General features: G+C 38.3%; 1 protein-coding gene across 1 annotated transcript in view; it reads left to right on the top strand.

The window, feature by feature from the left end:
- Nucleotides 1-5,870: 5,870 nt before the first annotated feature.
- The window catches only part of LOC113679408 (uncharacterized), a 49,348-nt gene continuing 37,092 nt past the window's right edge, over nt 5,871-18,126 (top strand). The window contains exons 1-5 of the mRNA XM_089181553.1: nt 5,871-6,005; nt 10,346-11,019; nt 11,241-11,672; nt 11,981-12,148; nt 12,486-12,563. Coding sequence (XP_089037679.1) covers nt 10,362-11,019; nt 11,241-11,672; nt 11,981-12,148; nt 12,486-12,563 — 1,336 coding nt within the window. The 5' untranslated portion in view covers nt 5,871-6,005; nt 10,346-10,361. The remainder of the gene's footprint in view (nt 6,006-10,345; nt 11,020-11,240; nt 11,673-11,980; nt 12,149-12,485; nt 12,564-18,126) is intronic.

Below are 18,126 nucleotides of genomic sequence, written 5' to 3'. Positions count from 1 at the left end.
GATGGCATTTGTCACGCCTGTCCGGTCCTCTCGTGGACAGATACTTTCGGACTCGACAGAGTAGGTACATCCATCGTGCTAGGTACGAATAACGTTCAAACATTGGTAAAGTTTTGTGTTAAAATGTATTTGAAGGACATTTAATACACGAACCTCTTCAATTAATTTCCTGCCCTCGACCTGTCAATTTACCATTGTACAAAATCTGTTCTGACAAAGTCCTCCTTTTGTCGCAATTTTGGCATTGACAAGAGCTTTTCATTAACACCTTTCCATTTATACCACGTTGCTTTTTTACTGCAATACTCTACGACTATACAACGGTAGGTACATGCAGTGCCTTTTCTTTTAAGTTACACCAAGAAAGGGTATCTTAGGGTTGTGTCTGCGCACATTTTTTAAGGTTGAAGCATTGTTGTGGAAGCTTAGAGCCCTTAAACTCGAGTCAGATCTCCTCAAAATAACTGAAGATAATTGAACTAGTTCACCAGTGCAATTACATATGCCAGAATTTGAGTAATTGCTGGGGCAATACCAACGGCTTGAAGAGCCAGCAACCTTACTACCGTGTGCATCTGCAAATCTCTTGCCTCTTTGTACCTAGAAACAAGAAATGTGGAGGAAAGGTTAAGCTGCGCTCGGGAACTAAGTGGGAATTTTAAGAGAAAACTGGAAAATTCCTTGAATAATCTAAATGCAAGAATCCAAGGCATAGAGACAATGTGCGTCCCAACTAGACGTAGCGATCTGAGGCAGGAAATGGCCCCCTTGGAAGAGGCTCTACGGGTTATGCAGGAGGACATCAAAATGATATCTGAAAACCTAAAGAAAGTCTTGGGGAAATCATTTGAACCCGAGAATAGTGCATTGGATGACACGACTGAGAGACGTGCGAGCACACAACATCTTAAATTCGGGTTGGCTGACCGAACCAAGAAAGACGATGGACAGAAAAATGGGGAAAGCCAAACACGCGAGGCTGCAACAACGGATGGAGTGGAAATACAACTTTTGTACAATGGTAAGTTGATACTGAATAATATTGTGTGAGCCACGTCACATTGGTATCCTTCTAAGGGTACAACTGAAATTGGATGGTGAATGAATCATGTGGTTTTAGACCTGTAACAGGATACGTTTTTCTCCTTGAAACAGTGGCAAATCCTTGCATTGACAAAGTGCGAACGCATTTAAGTTACAGTTATAAACAGTCATAAAATGTCCATACTTTGACTAGATTCTAGATTAGATTCTTTTTTTAAAACTTTAATTTTAATTAAAAGAAAATAATTTTTTTGAAAAAAAAGTATTTTTATAATTCGAATATAATAAACCCCAGCTATAACAGAACAAAAAACAGCAAAAAAAGATAAAATATGATTTAGAAAGAATTCCAGATAACAAAATAAATCATTTTCCAAAAAATCCAGCAAAAGGAGGAATTCCTGCAATAGAAAAAAAAGAACACCTAAAGTAATCGAAAAAAAAGGTAAGTATCGATAAATATCATAGTAATTTAATGTATTAATCGATAAAGAAACCTCATTATCGCCACTGTGAGATTGGGCACACAAAATGTGACATGACATCTAGTTCTTGCCAAATATTTTGATATTTGTAATTATAGTAGTTTTTTTTGTTCAATTCAGTCACTTGTTTTCCAGTCTCGTGATTTTCATTAGTAACGTTCTTTTAGCTTTTCTGTGATCTGAGGAAGTTAGGCTGCATGTTTTTTTATATTTTGGTTTAAGTTGGGTTGAAAATTAGCGCATTTATATTGCTAATAGCCTCATACCATCTCTTTGATTTGGCAAGGATTTTCCTTTTCTTGGGTTTTCGGAGAAATACGAATACTTCAAGTTTTTGCAGCCAGGTCCTTATTTCATCATAATGATTTAAAATGAATAATTTTAAAGATGATAATCTGGAGATTGTCTCTACACAGAAAGCCAAATATGTTCACGTTGTCTTGGTTTGGAAAAGGAACTGAGTGATAAAGAAACAGAGAAAGAAGCATTAGAAACAAAAGTCATCCAGTTAGAGTCAAAGCAGGAAGAAGATAGGAAGAAAAGGAATGAAGAGGAAAAAAGATTGAAGGAGGAAAACATACAACTCGGGTTTAAAAAGGATGCCTTGAAAAAATCAAACCATGAACAACTGACAAGGATAGAAAAATTAAAAAAAATAAAAGAAGAGGCTGAGAAAGAAGTGAAAGGATTGAAGAAACAGATTAACAACTTAAAAGCCGAGAACAAAAAATTGATGGAGTTAGAAAAAACTCAACTGGATTCAGAAGAGCTCAGTCAGTTAAGGAAAGAAAAAACCGAGCTGTCAACTAAAATAGAAGCGCTAAGCGAAAGAGCGACCAAAAGTGAGTCGGATTACAAGACGGTACAAGAGAAGCTTAATAAGTACATCAACTGCAAAAGGCGTAAGTACAAAGGCACAAAATTGATAGTGCCATGATATCTGTTTCTGCATAAGGTGGTTTAGCCATGTGTTATCCTATACACGATAAAAAAGGAAAAAACACTAGGTAAAATGGTGGTCTATATTTCTTTATCTGTTTAGGAAACGTAGTTAGGTAAATTTGGTGAGAGGATGGAGAAGTACTTTCGCCGTTTTAGAATCAGGAATAGACCACACTTCCTATCTAGTTACTGGTTAATACCCCCCCTACCAATTTTAGAAGAAAACGAAAAAAAAAAAGGGTTTGTGAGGCACAAGCAGAAGACCAACGATTAACAAACTTTTCTGACTATAATTTTCTCACCATCTTGAAGATATTTGGAAGAATTACGGTCGGTTTCTTTTGCAACATAGCTATTGGGTACTTTCATATAGAATGGTAGGTTTATAACCCTTTAACTCCCAGTGACTAAGACAGAATTTCTCCTTACAATATCAATACATTATCAAGCAGGCAAGTGAGGAGAACAAAAAAAAATACAATTAGGGGAATATTAGTTGATCCAAACCCAAATTATCCCAACTAACATCACAAGAACTGTATGGGAGACAGTAAGGAGAATTACTTATGAGATCTTGGGAGTGAAAGGGTTAACCACATAGGGTGCGTTGGGTGTCTCATTTATTTCAGTACAATTTCTGCTAACAAATTAGTCAAATTAATGTAAACATGATCCATTGATCAAATAAACAAGGATGAAAATGACTGACTTACGAACGAATAAATGGATGGATAGGCAGTTGTTGGATATCAAATGGTCCGGTGGGGTGGGATTACATTCCCTTTTCAACTGTTTTCTGAACTAAATGTCTTTTTCCATTAAGACGTCTTCTCACCAACTGCAACGCAATTCGGGGACAACTGTAGTGGTGTCATATGCTTCTTAAAGAGAGAGAAGGCTAAACTGTTAGCTTTCAGATCCTCCGATGGCGAGGGAGACGTGACTAACATATTTGACCATAAGAAGGGCACCATCAGTGGAACAGCAGAAATTAAAGACTCGTGGTGGTCTATTGATCTAGGCCCATGTTATCAGCTTGTAATTACAAACTGCTCTTTGAGAGACGGTAAAAAGAGAGGAGAGTCAGCACTTGGAAAATGGCGACTAGAGGGATCTAATGACGGAAAGAACTGGGAAAAATTTGAAACTGTAATCAACATGAAGGATCCACGGTGCAAGTGCGAAGATAAGTCTTTATTTCGTATAGGCCTATGGTCTCTAGGAGGGGAAATAGAACCTTTTCGCTTTTTTCGAATTTTTCAGACGGGTGTCAAATCCTCCGGCGGATATGGAATGTACCTATCTGGAATTGAGCTGTACGGAATACTTCTAAAAGTAGAGAGCTAAAAGCTACATGGAGGCTTCAACTATAAGGTTTTATCAAGCTGCCGAGGGAAAATAGTAACTTCTCAGGAAGAAAGGTCTGTTTATGACTTTCCATCAAAAGGGTCTTTGAGAGGCAAAATGACGTTTTCTTTGTACTCTCTTACATTTTCATTTAGAGTGTGATTTCTCCTTCGTTTTGCCACGTTTAGAATATTGCATTCTGCTGCTTGGTTTTCAATGGATTGCAGGTCAAAAATAGTAAAGTTGAAAATTTTTATGATCATTTTTTTGAAGGATATGGCAAAGCAGTATTTTATAAGCAGTTACATGACATTGTGAACATTGAAACATGAGAGACTGGATTCATTTTCCAGTTGTCCATGCTGCTGGAGTATATATGTAAATAATCATCTTACACATGAGCCTTAGCGATAGAGTATAGAGCGTCAAGTTTCGTCTGCTCGAGTTTTGTAAGGGGGAATTCATTTACTTAGGAATTTACTGGATTATTGAATTTTCCAAACCTGGGGAGTAGTGCAGTTTTAAAAGTGTTATGTAGAGTTTCTGCCTATTTTTCAACAACATTATCATCAATTAACAACAATTTTATGGAGTTTTTGATTTAAAAAAGAGGCCTCTCTTATATTATCATTTTTATTGTTATTTTTCCTCCTAAATGTACTTTCGTCAAAACGTCAGTATTTTGAATAAAGGGGGTAAGTTCTAAAGAAATTGTGGTGTTGCGTCGGTGGTGGAATGTAACAAGATAATTTGACTTTATCAACTTAGTTGATATTGAAAATTGGCCACCTTAAAGAGGTGACGTTGCGAGCGTCAGCCCTTCGTCAGAGCGGATCAGGGCTGACGCTCAAAACATGGAATTGTAGACATTGAAAAGTAAGAGAATGGAAGAATCTGCTAGTTGTCCATGCTGCTTTATACTGTAGTCATTTTATCACAATGGTCTACAGTATCTAAGATATGTAAACAATCATCTTACACATAAGTCTTAGCGATAGAGTGTCAATCTTCGTCTGCTCGAGTTTGGCCCCCAAGAATTCATTCACTTAGGAAATTAGTAGGTTATTGAAATTTCCAAACCCGGAAGTAATCTTCACTTCCCCACACCCCTCCTTATTTTTGACCGTCAACCGCCCCCTTAGTAGAGATTTCTTTCTCTCCCCTGCCTTCTGCTGCCATTACAATCAAAGATGGCGGCCATAATTTTCGTTGACAAAATACTGAGCACTTGCTCGCCAAAATTATGCGGGCTGACAATAATTTGGCTTTTTGAAAAATTATTTATGGGATCTTGGGGCTATGCACTGACTCAGCTCGGTTTTGTGAATGACGTAGGGCATTCAGTACACTGAGCGTGGGTGGGATTGTATCTTATCTCTCAGTACTAAGTGATTATAGTCTTTTACCATTACATATAACTCGGAAGAATCAAATCAAACAATGACTCACAGGTAAGAGTCGATCGCAAACTTTGTCATTCTTAATTGTCTTCTTGTTGTTAGATCACATGATAATTATTTTTATTATATAGAAGACTTACAATAAAAACTCTGATTGGCCGAGAGCATCCAGTCAATAAACAATTATTGGATGAGGGTTTTGTGATATCCAGAATAATCAAGGCCGAGGTGGGGGTTATCAGCCGAAGTCTCCTTTTGCAGGTTGTTTAAAAATTGTATAACAAAACTTTTATCGACAAACTCAAACAACTCAGATCTCGGCATTGATAATTCATGATATCATGCTCAACCTCATCAAATAACTGCTCATTTTTCTTTTGAAGTTGAATGAACGACAGTAAGAACTTGAACTCACTTGTCAGTGTTTGAAGGGATGGTGAAAAGGCTGACTGTGTCAATAATTACACACTTGAAAGGGAATATTTTCGAGTACTCCTGAACATTTTTATGAAAAAGTGAAGCGAATTGTCTGAATTTTCAAACTGAGCAGTGAAGTAGGCAAGTGATCAAGGATACGAACTTATAATGACAGGAAGATTCTAACGAAGGCTATTTTCAGTTATTTGCGTGACTTTCAAAACCCTTTTGTTCTATGCGACATACTTCGAATTGTTGAATTGTCGATGTCGATATACTTCGAATTCGAAGTGTAAGTTGCAAGTGCAGTCAGAGGAGACTATAGATCGAAGGATTGTCAAAATATTAGAGTAATAGAACGGGGAAAGAGGTATGTCGTATTGTTTATTTTTGTGTTTACATACCGGAATTTGTATAATCAAAGGTAGTTTTGTTTCACTTAGGATATTTCTGTTGTTTTGATTTATCTGCTTACAGCCGCTTCGCGTGTTTGAGTTTAGGACATTTCGATTACTGTATATTGTTATATTGTATTTCAGTTTTTACGAGCTTTCAAGTTAATAAACGAATTCAGACTCGATAGACGCTCGTAGGTTCCGTCAACGTAAAACATTCCTCCGACGCGGCGTTGTTAGATTCGACTGATGTTAGCGTCCGCCATTACGAAGATGGTAAATTTCGAGAACGAAATTGTTGAATCGTAAAAATACATCAATTCAGATGCAAATTATCTCTTTAAATATACCAAAATCTGTCAGAGTTTAAAATAGGTCCTTGAGTTCCCTCCTCTCGACTCCCGACCGGCTACAACAGCATTCTGCGGTTAGGACATCAAGAGAGTTTAATTATTTCAAAGAGCGGTGCCGTAAACGTTCTCGAAAAGGTACTTTTGTGGTGCACAATCAGTCAGGATCAATTTTCAACGGTAAACCTTGCCTTAAGAATAGTCAGTATGTAGTTTGAACCTGGGGGTGACTTGCGATCGTGTAGTCTGATCGTCCGAGGGAGAGTAGTCTTGAAAAGGACTGTTGTCGATAACGTAAAAGTCTCTGACGTTTGGACAACCTCAGGCAGGGAAAAAAGTCATAGGAGACAAGTTATAGCGAGCTTAAGAAGAGTCTTAGAACCTTTAGGGAAACATTTTGTCAACTGATTATAATCAGCATGAAGAGAACCTTATCATCCGTTTAAAACATCCGTGTTTCAAAGCTAGGAAGTAGGAACTTCATGCAGGAAAGTTTTCATGTTTGAGGTTGGAGAGGAAGCCAAACGCCCTATCAAATTCATGTCTACAAAAGTCGGTTCTTGTGACAAGATTACCAAACTAGTCTTAAATTCTTTGGAAATACGCCAGCAATGGCATTCAACGACAACTTAAATAACACGAAAGTCTGTTGTGCTATTAATTCCCTTCCGGTGTCATGCTTCGTGACCCGGATTAAAGAAAGGCAACAAACAGAATCGAAACAGAACATCAGTGCACAGCAACTGTACACGTTACAGAAATACTGCAACCAACGGGCGAAGCTCAGCGAAGAGCTACTTTTCGTTGCCGACTTTTCTTTGCTATACCTTATCAAATAATACTTTGAGAAGGGTAACTTGATACCGGGAGAAGACAAATGCTGCGATTTTATCGATTGATCATGTAGACGTAATCGCTAACATGCGAACAACTTTCATAATGAAAGGAAACCATAGCAACCATGTTCAATAAACTTTGTTGCCAATCATCATCACTGTTTGACTCCTACGTTTCATATAGGATATAGAGAGGCGAGAGTGTTTCATAGAATTAGAAGTAAAGGGAAAATGAAAAATAACAAATAATGGGGTTCTGGAATGTTGAAGAAATTGAAGCAATTTAAGATTATTCAAAGATGATACTAAACATCGCACAGGATACCCGACATTATCAATCATTCGTAACCATTGAACGGTGGGCAAACTTGAATGGTTTGTGAAATTACGTGGTATCTGGCCATAACTTGTGCATGGGAAGAATTTTATAACTCTGTAGGTACGAATGTGATATTTAAAGAAATCCACACCAAAACAAAACAGGCAATCAGATTTCTCACCGGTCTCACTCAGTAAAAACATAGTCATGCTATGCATGCAAGAATTATTTTTTCGGGGAAGGTGGATTACTTGAAACATTTTAAGTGATGTGTGCATTTTTACAAAAGGAAAGAAGAGTATTAACACGGAACAGAACGAAAATGTCGAATTAACTCGCACACGGGTATTTTGTGGTAGATTGTGTGTGTTGTGCGAATAACTGTAAGCAAAAATAAGCTGTATTGGTGCCACGGATACCTGTAAGTACAAAATGCAGACTGCAGACCGAATACAAAATGTAGACTGGGTACAAAATGTAGACTGCAGTCTGCAGAGTGGGTACAAAATGTAGACTAGGTACAAAGTGTAGACTGCAGACTGCAGAGTGGGTACAAAATGCAGAATGAGAATCTAAAGAGGTTTTTTGTCTGGTATGTGATAACAAGTCATCTTATAACTTACCGAGCGTCACGCAATCGCTTTTCCGCGATTAGCTTTCACGATTATTTGCACTATTGTGGAATAGTCCTGGCCCATTTCTCGATGAAAACCGATCTTAAGATAATTTCAAGCCTCCATATAGTCTTCTCACTTTGCGCGCGAGTTGGTCAGTGTGATGTCTGTACAGATTTTACCCAACGTATTAAAAGTAGATATTGATTTAGATGTAAATGAGATGACACTATTGAATATTTAACACACGCAATATTCGAGAAACAGCTTTGCACGTGGTCCTTTTATCATCTTTTTAAGCGATATGTGTTTCTCTTGTTGACAAAAATGCGGACTGAGACCAGAACTGTTCCTTCGACTTGATATATTTTCGACGTTAGCAGACCACGTCATATTAACTTACCTCCGTAAATAATTCATTCCAGAGAACAAAATTAAATAAACATGGTAACGATGGTATCTGAATTCGTCCTTGGCCAAACACAAACGACTCCACAAGATAACTTCCTCCAGCCATCGAAAACATACACAAAATCGTCCATAGTTAATTTTAATCAGACATTCATTTAGAGATACTACAGAGCAAACCAATCCAGAAAAAATGTAATCGGCGCACTCAACAAATCATGAATCTTGCAACACAGCTTGCCGTTAAAGAACTGCTCAAATCAAAATGTTTGGTGCAATTGATCAACACCTCAAGCAAAATTTAATTAAAAAAATTTCCTCTAACTCTCGTCGTGAAGGAACAATAACCATGATCGTGCTACAGTGCACAGGACTCCATTTTCTCTAGAGCAACTATCCACCATTTTCACAGCATGATACGCAGAAGCTAACATTTCTCAATCTAAAAGATGATTCCATTTTACGAACCGCTTTCTCCGAATCCCCCATTACTTCGTTGAAATTTGAACACCTCTCAAACCAAAGAACGAAAACGAAGCTCTGATTGGTGCGAGATACATACCCTAATGCGGCGATCTGATTGATGCGAGCAACATACCACCTTCTATACGCTAACATAGATGGCCAAAAGTAATTTCGTAAAAAGACTCTTGAAACGGCTCAAGAAGGTGAAAAAATACCACAAATGCGTCGATGAGGATTTCAGTTAACTTCACTGAGATATTTGTACCAGGATGTAATTTAGATATGCAATTTTCAGAGCTTTATTCATAACCCTCGTAGATTTTTTTCGTCATGTCAACAAAAATAAACCACGAACACATAGTGTGGTCTGCCCGTGGTGTTATAACTTTGCACTCGTGTTACATGAAAAATGCACCTGTTTTCAGCCAATCAGACGCGCGTAATTTTTCATGTATATCATTATTCCAGTAATAGTGTGGGTTTGTTACCAACTAGGAATTCCTTTGTCAATTGCTCCCTTCATCTGGCCTGATGAAACATTCTTACCTTTCGCTGACTTAATATAATAAAGTAATAAAAAATAAGGCTCACGGAGAGACTACAGGCATAGCACTTGTTATGCGGAAAGGCGCAATTAAGTGGTTCAAAAGGAAAGCCTTTTTTTGTTTCATGCGCGTTCATAATGAGTCTCTTGTAAGCACATGCTTTTTTTTCACACATTCCTAACATGCTTCCCTAAGGCAGTTAAGCTAAGTAGCACCTATAAATATATTTACGTATATATATACCCATCTTCAAAAACCTTACAATTTCAAGTGAAAAAAAAATGAAATACATATTATACCTTTTGTTTTCTCATCAAAAAATGTCTCTTTTTGATTAGAAAACAAAAGGTATATATATTTCGTGTATATTTCCAAATTGCAACGTTTTTGAAAACAGGTGTATATTTATACATACATACACACATACATAGATACATACATATATATATATATATATATATATATATATATATATATATAACTAACTGCAGACAGTACTGTTTCGGCCTTCTGGGCCTCATCAGTGCAGTGCTGATGCTAGGATGGAGGTAAGACCATATAGCCACCCCAAGTGATCTCACATATGTGGAATCATCTAAGCCATGCCAGAGTGCTCAAACTAGAAAAACTAGTGAGCATGCATATATATATATATATATATATATATATATATATATTATAGGACTATAAACTCTTGCTACTGATTTAATGGTTATCAATTTCTTTAAGGTTTTCCTGCACTTGTCATCTTACTTGTCATATTAATTTTCGATTTTAGGATTTGTATTTATGACATGGCAGAAGAAGCCTTACGATTAACAGGTCCTAGCGCAAATTTTCATCGCCTGACACGATTACTGATGCGTGGAGGTGTGCAGCTTTTCCGTGAGACGTTCGACTCTATTCACTCACCAGCTGATCTCCCTTTGAAACTCGCTGATCCTGTCATACGGGCACAGCTGAAAGCAGCACGACTTACCAAACCAGAGAGGGCTTGTCTATACCCATCCCCAGGGGTGTATGGCACGTCCAACCATTTTGACATGACATTAATCTTCAAGTTATTCAGGACAATTTGCGGCCTGACCCCACCCCCTGGACCGAGAGGATGGGATGTTTTACCAAACAGCTCAGACCACAGTCTGGTGGCAGATTTAGTACGAATAAAATATTATCGAAATGCGATTTATGGTCACCATCACACTATGGAAATATCTGATAGCGATTTTATTCGTCTTTGGGAGGAAATTAGAGAGACTCTGTTAAGAATTGCGACAAATATTAGTCCTGCAAAGAGAGATGAGTGGGAGAACTCCATTGATGATTTTCTTAGTAATCCTTTGACGCTAGATGAGGAAATATGCAATGAAGAGCTAGAGACCTGGTATATGCAAGATATTGATGTTAAAAATAGTTTGGTAGCGATTGACGAGAAACTGAGTTTACTAGTAGGTCAGTAAAAGAATACGTTGTAGTCTCCATCAGACAAAAATAGGGAAACCTTATCCTCAGTTCCCTTTAATGTTCCTCCAATGTTGCCATTTTTTTTCCCGAAGATCCTCATTTGATTTCTTTGACCTTGCACATTTGCTTTAAAAATGGATTTACAAAACAACAATAGTGCTCTTTTTTAAGTTCAAATGCAGGTTAATATTTTGCTATTTTTCTATCAGATATGCACATTCACTTACAAAGACGTGATCAAGCTACAGGATCCGAACCATTATTACCTGAGCCGGAACAAATTATAGCGGGAGCTGATGACCCTGAACCAAATAATCCACCAGACATAGATATTTGGAGCGTAATTTTATCATTTAAAGAATCAGTTGATTTATTCCTTCGATACTTGTGGTGTAAACTTCATCTTCGAGTGCGTAACAATGAGGTAGGGAGCTGGCATATAACAGTTGAATGCAGTTCATTGCAAGTCCTTGAAGGATTGTGGGAAGATTATCGCAGTGGTCATCTTAATTCAGTTGCCCAGGAAATGCTAATATCACCACAAGTTTTGGAGAAACTTGGTCTTACTGAGCTGAAGCTGAAGACTTATATTTCCGAGGATCAGTATGAGAAAGGGAAAAAGCTGTTGGAGGCGAGCTCAGGTGATTATTGCGAGTTTACCAACATTGAAGTTTAAGCGTTTTTAAAGTTTTTATTGATTTGACACAATAAGACACACTTCACTGAAAAGGAAATATGGACAGGGAATTGCAAATAATTAAGCTCAATTATGTATTTTTCACTATCTAGAGCCCGCCAAGGGTCTTGATGGTCTTTGATCAGATGCAGCAATTAACGAGTGTGGTTAACTTTGGGTGAAATAAGAATATAAAGGAGGTGAAGAATTAGACCAGAAATTGAATCCAACCAATAATAACAGTTTTGAATACTTTTCCATTTGATATAACAGTTGAAAGCAGTTCATTGCAAGTCCCTAAAGGAGTGTGGGAATATTATCGCAGTGGTCATCTTTATTCAGTTTCCCAGGAAATGCTATCACTATTTGAGCTGAAGCTGAAGACTTTTATTTCCGAGAATCAGTATGAGAAAGGAAAAAAGCCGTTGGAGGCGAGCTCAGGTGATTATTGCGAGTTTACCTACATTGAAGTTTAAGCGTTTTTACAGTTTTTATTGATTTGACATAATAAGGCACACTTCACCGAAAAGGAAATATGGACAGGGAATTACAAATAATTAAGCTCAGTTATGTATTTTTCACTATCCAGAGCCCGCCAAGGGTCTTGATGTTCTTTGATCAGATGCAGCAATTAACGAGTGTGGTTAACTTTGGGTGAAATAAGAATATAAAGGAGGTGAAGAATTAGAACCGAAATTGAATCCAACCAATAATAACAGTTTTGAATACTTTTCCATTTGATTTATTTTTCCGTTTCCTTAATTTTAATTATTAACAGGAGCGAAAGACAAGAGCGAAATTCAAGCCTTGCAAGCTACAATCACAGGGGATATTTCTGAGGGATCTATCGAGCCAGGTAAAGTAACGATATTTAAAATGATGCCTTGTATCCAGCCACGTCAAAGATGGTTAAATTTTTACGAGGCATTTAATTTTTGGATTTGTACAGCACCGATGCTCAGGCCTCAAATATATAGCAGCTAGAACCCTTCATTGTTTAGGTACTCTCCGCATTATGTTATAATTCATGTATAGTCTTGGAGATGTTATTTTACAGTAATCAGATTAATCTTTATGAAACGGAATTCTGGCTCTAGGCGGTCACTTGAGTAAATAAACCTAAATTTTATAGCTCTTTATACAAGATGATTGATCAAGGAAGCTAAAAAATGTGAATAACTTTGAAGAGTTTTTGTCGGAATGGAAAATTTCACGTTAGAGGGATGCATGTAGGCGAAATGTTGATAGAAAATCGTAGCGTTTGTTTCTTCTGTCGTTTATTACTTTGGAGATTTGCTGAAATCAGCAAATATGTCTTTTGTACGGCACAAAACATTCATTAGTCTATAATTTGATAGTTTAGATAGTTTGTTTACCATCATTATCGCTCATTTTAGGAGTTACATGCTGCGTGTTGGTTGACTTACAAGCTCCTGTGTGCGACAACTTCGGCTTTTACAGACCAGAAATTTTGCCCTTTCGCTTGAAATGAAATATTAATAGCTCGATCAAATTAAAAAACTGTGCTACTTTTCCGAAAATAAAACTAGAAGTTGTCGTTGTCACTTACCGCCATCGAACATTTCCATGTAGAACTGCATGTAAATCTACATCCCTCTCGATCGAGTGTTGCCTGCGTTGAATTACGTGACTTAAAGCATGGCCTTTTCTGCGTGTACGTGAGCCAGTTGGTACACAGCACTCTTTCGAGTTTCATTGCGTGGTGTGGAGTTTAGGTGTGTAGGTCTGGCTCAAAAGATATCTGCACTCTGTAAAAGGGCGAGGAACACGGGTTGCTATGCTTTCTCCTCTTTCTTTATTTGTATTTTCATTTTCTTTCTTGCATTATCATATATGTACGTCTCCTATTCCATTAGCGCGTTCTCTTAGTTTGGAAGTAGGATATGAAAAGTCATTATTGACCAGGACTAAAACCCTTTCTACTACTATTTGCTTCAAAGAACCCTTGTTATTTGTAACTTTATTTCTCAAGCGAATGTGTTTTCATCTGCTATTTATTGCCATTAGAACATGAAAGTAGGTCCCGATAAGTTTTTTTTCGTGACTCTCAAAAACTGTGTTTGCGACACCATAAATTGAGAAATCAAAAGCAATTACACACGGGAAAATTTACTTTTAGCCTTCTAGCCACATAAGGCAAATCCATGCAATGAAGTGTCCTAAGACCTTAGTAAACTAGAGACGTTACATGGACGAGTATCTAATGTGTTGAGGGGTCAAATATTTGCACTTAAACTGTGGCCATAAAAGAGATCACGTACTCGTACATGTAACGTCCGAAAAATGTCACGCATGTGCAGCACCGTAGGCACACCTGGCGAATTATTTCCGCTTACTTCAGTCGAAAAGATACAACTTGCTTACTTTCGTAGAAAAGGTTGTGGTTATTCCTCGTGGTGAAGCTAAGTTTTTCGTTTGTCTCACGATGTAGTCACTTGTGATGTAGATCGCCACGTTTCGACTGCATACTGCTGGTCTTCTTTAGGCGATGAGGTCGGCTGGTTATGTGTGATCTTATAAAGCACGATGCTCTGCTGTGATTAGTTTTTCAACTGCTCTGATTAGTGCATCTCAATCCTTGCTGTTCACTCAGTGATTTGCTTCCTCGGCGGTCTGCTGTCGCACGGCTCTTGCTCAGCCTGTCATAATCAATGGTTTGATACCGCAAGTATCAATTAAGTTGCATCTTTGCGTTTTGATCACAACAATGAAAAAATGTGCGTTTCCTCATGCTCGCTACATTTATTTTTACATTTAGAAATTTTTTTACTCGAGGGCATGGGCACTAAGCTTGGCGCGTCTTTACTCTGTCCAAAGTTAATTGCCGAAGATGCGGCGAGGTGACCTGTAAAATACCGAATGGAGCACCGTTCCGAAAAGAGCATAACGCATAAATTATGACTGATTATGCAATCGAATTTAGGTTGCTCATTTCACAAAAAGTTAAAACAGCCTACAAAACGCTTACATCCCTAGGTGTAACGTGGCGTAAATTGACTACTTCAGGTCTCCTAATTCTTATCCTGTTTACTTAAGTGGAGGGTCCCTAATAGGTAGTTCGGGATTCGAGATTGTACCTATTTAAGGCTGGGATCCAGGAATTTAGGGCTGGGCGTAAACATTTGTCACAGTAGCAAAAGTAAACATTTGTTACAGTGCGTCAGCGCTCTGTCACACAGGAAACAACGACAGCAAGAGCTATCATTGAGACATTCAGCCAAGCAAACTGATCAGCCTCGACCGCTCTCACTTGGAGGAGTAGCAAGGAAAACAGCGGAAGAAGAAGATGGAAAATTAGTGTACGATTCCTTGAGCGATGATGGTGACATTCCATCTTTGGAATGAGAGGCTGATTTTCACCTCGGAAGAAGTTCCCACTACGGAAGGAGTATTCGCTTCAATAGCAGAATTGTGTTCAGTTAATTTTTCTTTATTTCTCTCGTTAAAGAACTATGGGATTGCCGTCACCTGCACCTATAGTGTTTTATACAATTATTGACAATTTTATTCGTTTCTTTGATACCGACCTCAATACGTTTTTCCGTGATCGAAGTTAGGAAGGAAGTCGTTACCATGACAATAGCGTACGTTATAGTTTCTTGCAAAACTGTTAAAACTTATAAAATGAACGATCTCATTATTTTGATGAAAAGAGATAAACTTACGCCTTACGGTGACCATAGACTTTAATGGATCAATGCTGGTTGAGAAAATCATCACCCACCGAAAAGGCCCTCTTACGTTTAGGTGATGGACTAAGACAACATTTCATGATCGGTTGGGATTGGCTGGTATAAACTGTCGGGATCGCGGGATTTAGAGAAAATTTTGGTCGGGATCGTGGGATGGAAGAAGCCTATTTGGGACCCTACAAGTAGCGTTATCTAAATTTGGGTAGCGACAATCTTTCCAACAGAACAGGGACAACAACAAGGTCCTATGATTAGAATGTTATTTTTGTAACGAATGGCTTTGTAGTGCGAATTAAGCTGTCAGTGTAGAAATAATACAAATATTAGGAAAAGATAACGTAGTATAATGTTCTCCAAAATCGACAGATGTTTAAATAGGTTGACAATATGATGGCCGATAAAGAAATTACTCGCGAACCTGAAAGAACTCTGCCAACGATTTCGTTTTGTTTAATAACGTTCGATATCGGGATTCTGATGACTTTTCAACGCAACAGCAATTCATATCGTTGCCCTTCTAGGACCGACTTGGTTTGTTTAGATATGATGAGAATCTCGTCGGTTATTTTCGGGCGATCCTCTTCGCATATTTTTGTCGAAACGAGGAAGGAACTTATCAGGATGCCAGAAGAGTGTAAGCTCCTTAATGATCTCCTAATATTAATTTTCTGCTTTCTTGCGGGTATCACCGCGACTATATCCTCAGAAGTACCATTGCCAGGCAAGGGATGTCATCATGTCTTATTTTTCGAATAGTTGTCTCTACAGATCTCTTCATTTGATATGATGTTCGCATCTATTTCTCACTTTTTAAACTGGATGTTTTAATTTTGGAAGTAGTTTATTCCATTTTTTCGAAGTAAACGGTTTTTAACGCCTTGTCTTTATGAAGCGCTTTACCTCTTCAGGTTTTATATCTGGGCTTTTGAGAGTTTCTCTTCCAAAAGGGTTGGTTTCGGGCTTTGAAGAAAAACTCGCACCACAACTTCCAGTCGGTAGAGTTAACTATTTGGCACTCACAGAAAACGCACATTTCAAGTAAGTTGCACTGTGAAAGTAAAGTGAGGTTTTTTTATGGAGAATTTGACTGTAATTTCGTATTCCTAAGAGCGGTCGTAAATATTCCCCTACAAACCCTTATATTTTCGCCATGACTCCTTTCTTTACGCAAGATGATCATCTCACAGTTGAAGCTTGGGCTGCCTGTCATCAAGCAAGATTGATTTCAAGTCTCGCACTCTATTCGGCACGCTCAGAATACGCATATGTCATCTATGATTGATCAAGTCTCGTACTCTTTTACGCACGCACATGAAAGCAAGATTGCCTCAAGTCTCGCACTCTAATCAGCACGCGCATAAACGCACATGTCGAGTGAGATTGACTATAACACTCGTGCTCTATTCGGCACGCACAAAACGCCTATGTCAAGCTGGGGAGATTGACTACAAGCTAAGTCTCGTGTTCTATTCGGCACGCACGCAAAACAGACGTGTTAAGTAAGGTTGACTTCAAGTCTCGCACTCTATATACAGAAAATTCACATGTCGAGTGAGATTGACAACAACACTCGTACTTTATTTCACGCACAGAAATCTCACATGTCAGGTGAGAATGACTTGTCGCACTCTCTTCCGGCGGCACGAACAGAAAACGCATATGCCAAGCAAGATTGCCTCAAGTCTCGCACTCTAATCGGCACGCACAGAAAGTGCACATGTTTCTGAAGTAAGATTGACCTCAAGTCTTGTACTCTATTCTCCACGCACAGAAAGTACACATGTCAAATAAGATTGACCTCAAGTCTCGTACTCTATTCGGCACGCACAGAAAGTACGCATGTTAAGTAAGATTGACATGAAGTCTAGCACGCTGTTCGGACTCGGTACAGACAGAAGATTTGTGGATTTTCTTTCCTATTTTAAAACTCTCTCTGGGAGAGAGAATTCCAGTCTCGCACTAGATTCGACAAGGGAATGTAGCTCTCTTCTACAGCAATATGTTACTGTTGAAATACTGTTATTGATATTCGTCAGCTTACCTGACAGTTGCGAATGATGTATATATTTTCGTAAGCGCTTATGATAATCAGCAATCGCAGATCGTTTTTACCAAAAGCGAGGTTTTCCTAATGTCTCTTTGTAATCTCAAACTACCACTGCTGTGCGATTACGGTTGTAGTGAAAATGAAGACACCTATGACCTGAAAACGAAGACCCGAAACGAAGACCCTTTCATGATCGTGATAGAGGAACTGCGTGTCATGCTTTATTGCTTCACCGAGGAAAAACAGTTAAAAGCTTGGCAACTTCTCTTCTCGCAACGTGGTCATTCATCAGTTTAAAAAAGCGAAATCGCTGACGATTATATTAAACACTAAACCGGAGATCGCTTTATTTTTTATAATTTTCTTATTTGATGATTCTAAATTCATTTCCGAAAACACAAGTGCCCTTTAAAATTTCTAACCGCCGCCCCAAGAGCTTGCAGATGTGCACTTTCAACCCGGCTGACGCCGGTGTTACGGTGCTGCTCTTCTTTCATAAAAGCCGGTGCAGCTCTCCTCATACAAGCTGGCGTGAAGGCAGGTTTCCCTCCTCCTTCTTCTTCACAGAGAAGTAGAGAATAATACATGGACGCGCTTAGATATGGAATTTCTTTTCGAGTGTTTAACTCAATAGCTCACGAGTGAGCTATTTTATTTAT

This window comes from Pocillopora damicornis, chromosome 9 (assembly GCF_964200805.1).
Source record: "Pocillopora damicornis chromosome 9, jaPocDami1.2, whole genome shotgun sequence".
NCBI classification, from domain to species: domain Eukaryota; kingdom Metazoa; phylum Cnidaria; class Anthozoa; order Scleractinia; family Pocilloporidae; genus Pocillopora; species Pocillopora damicornis.
The sequence above is the reverse complement of the archived record's forward strand: the minus strand, read 5'-3'. Positions and strand labels throughout refer to the sequence as shown.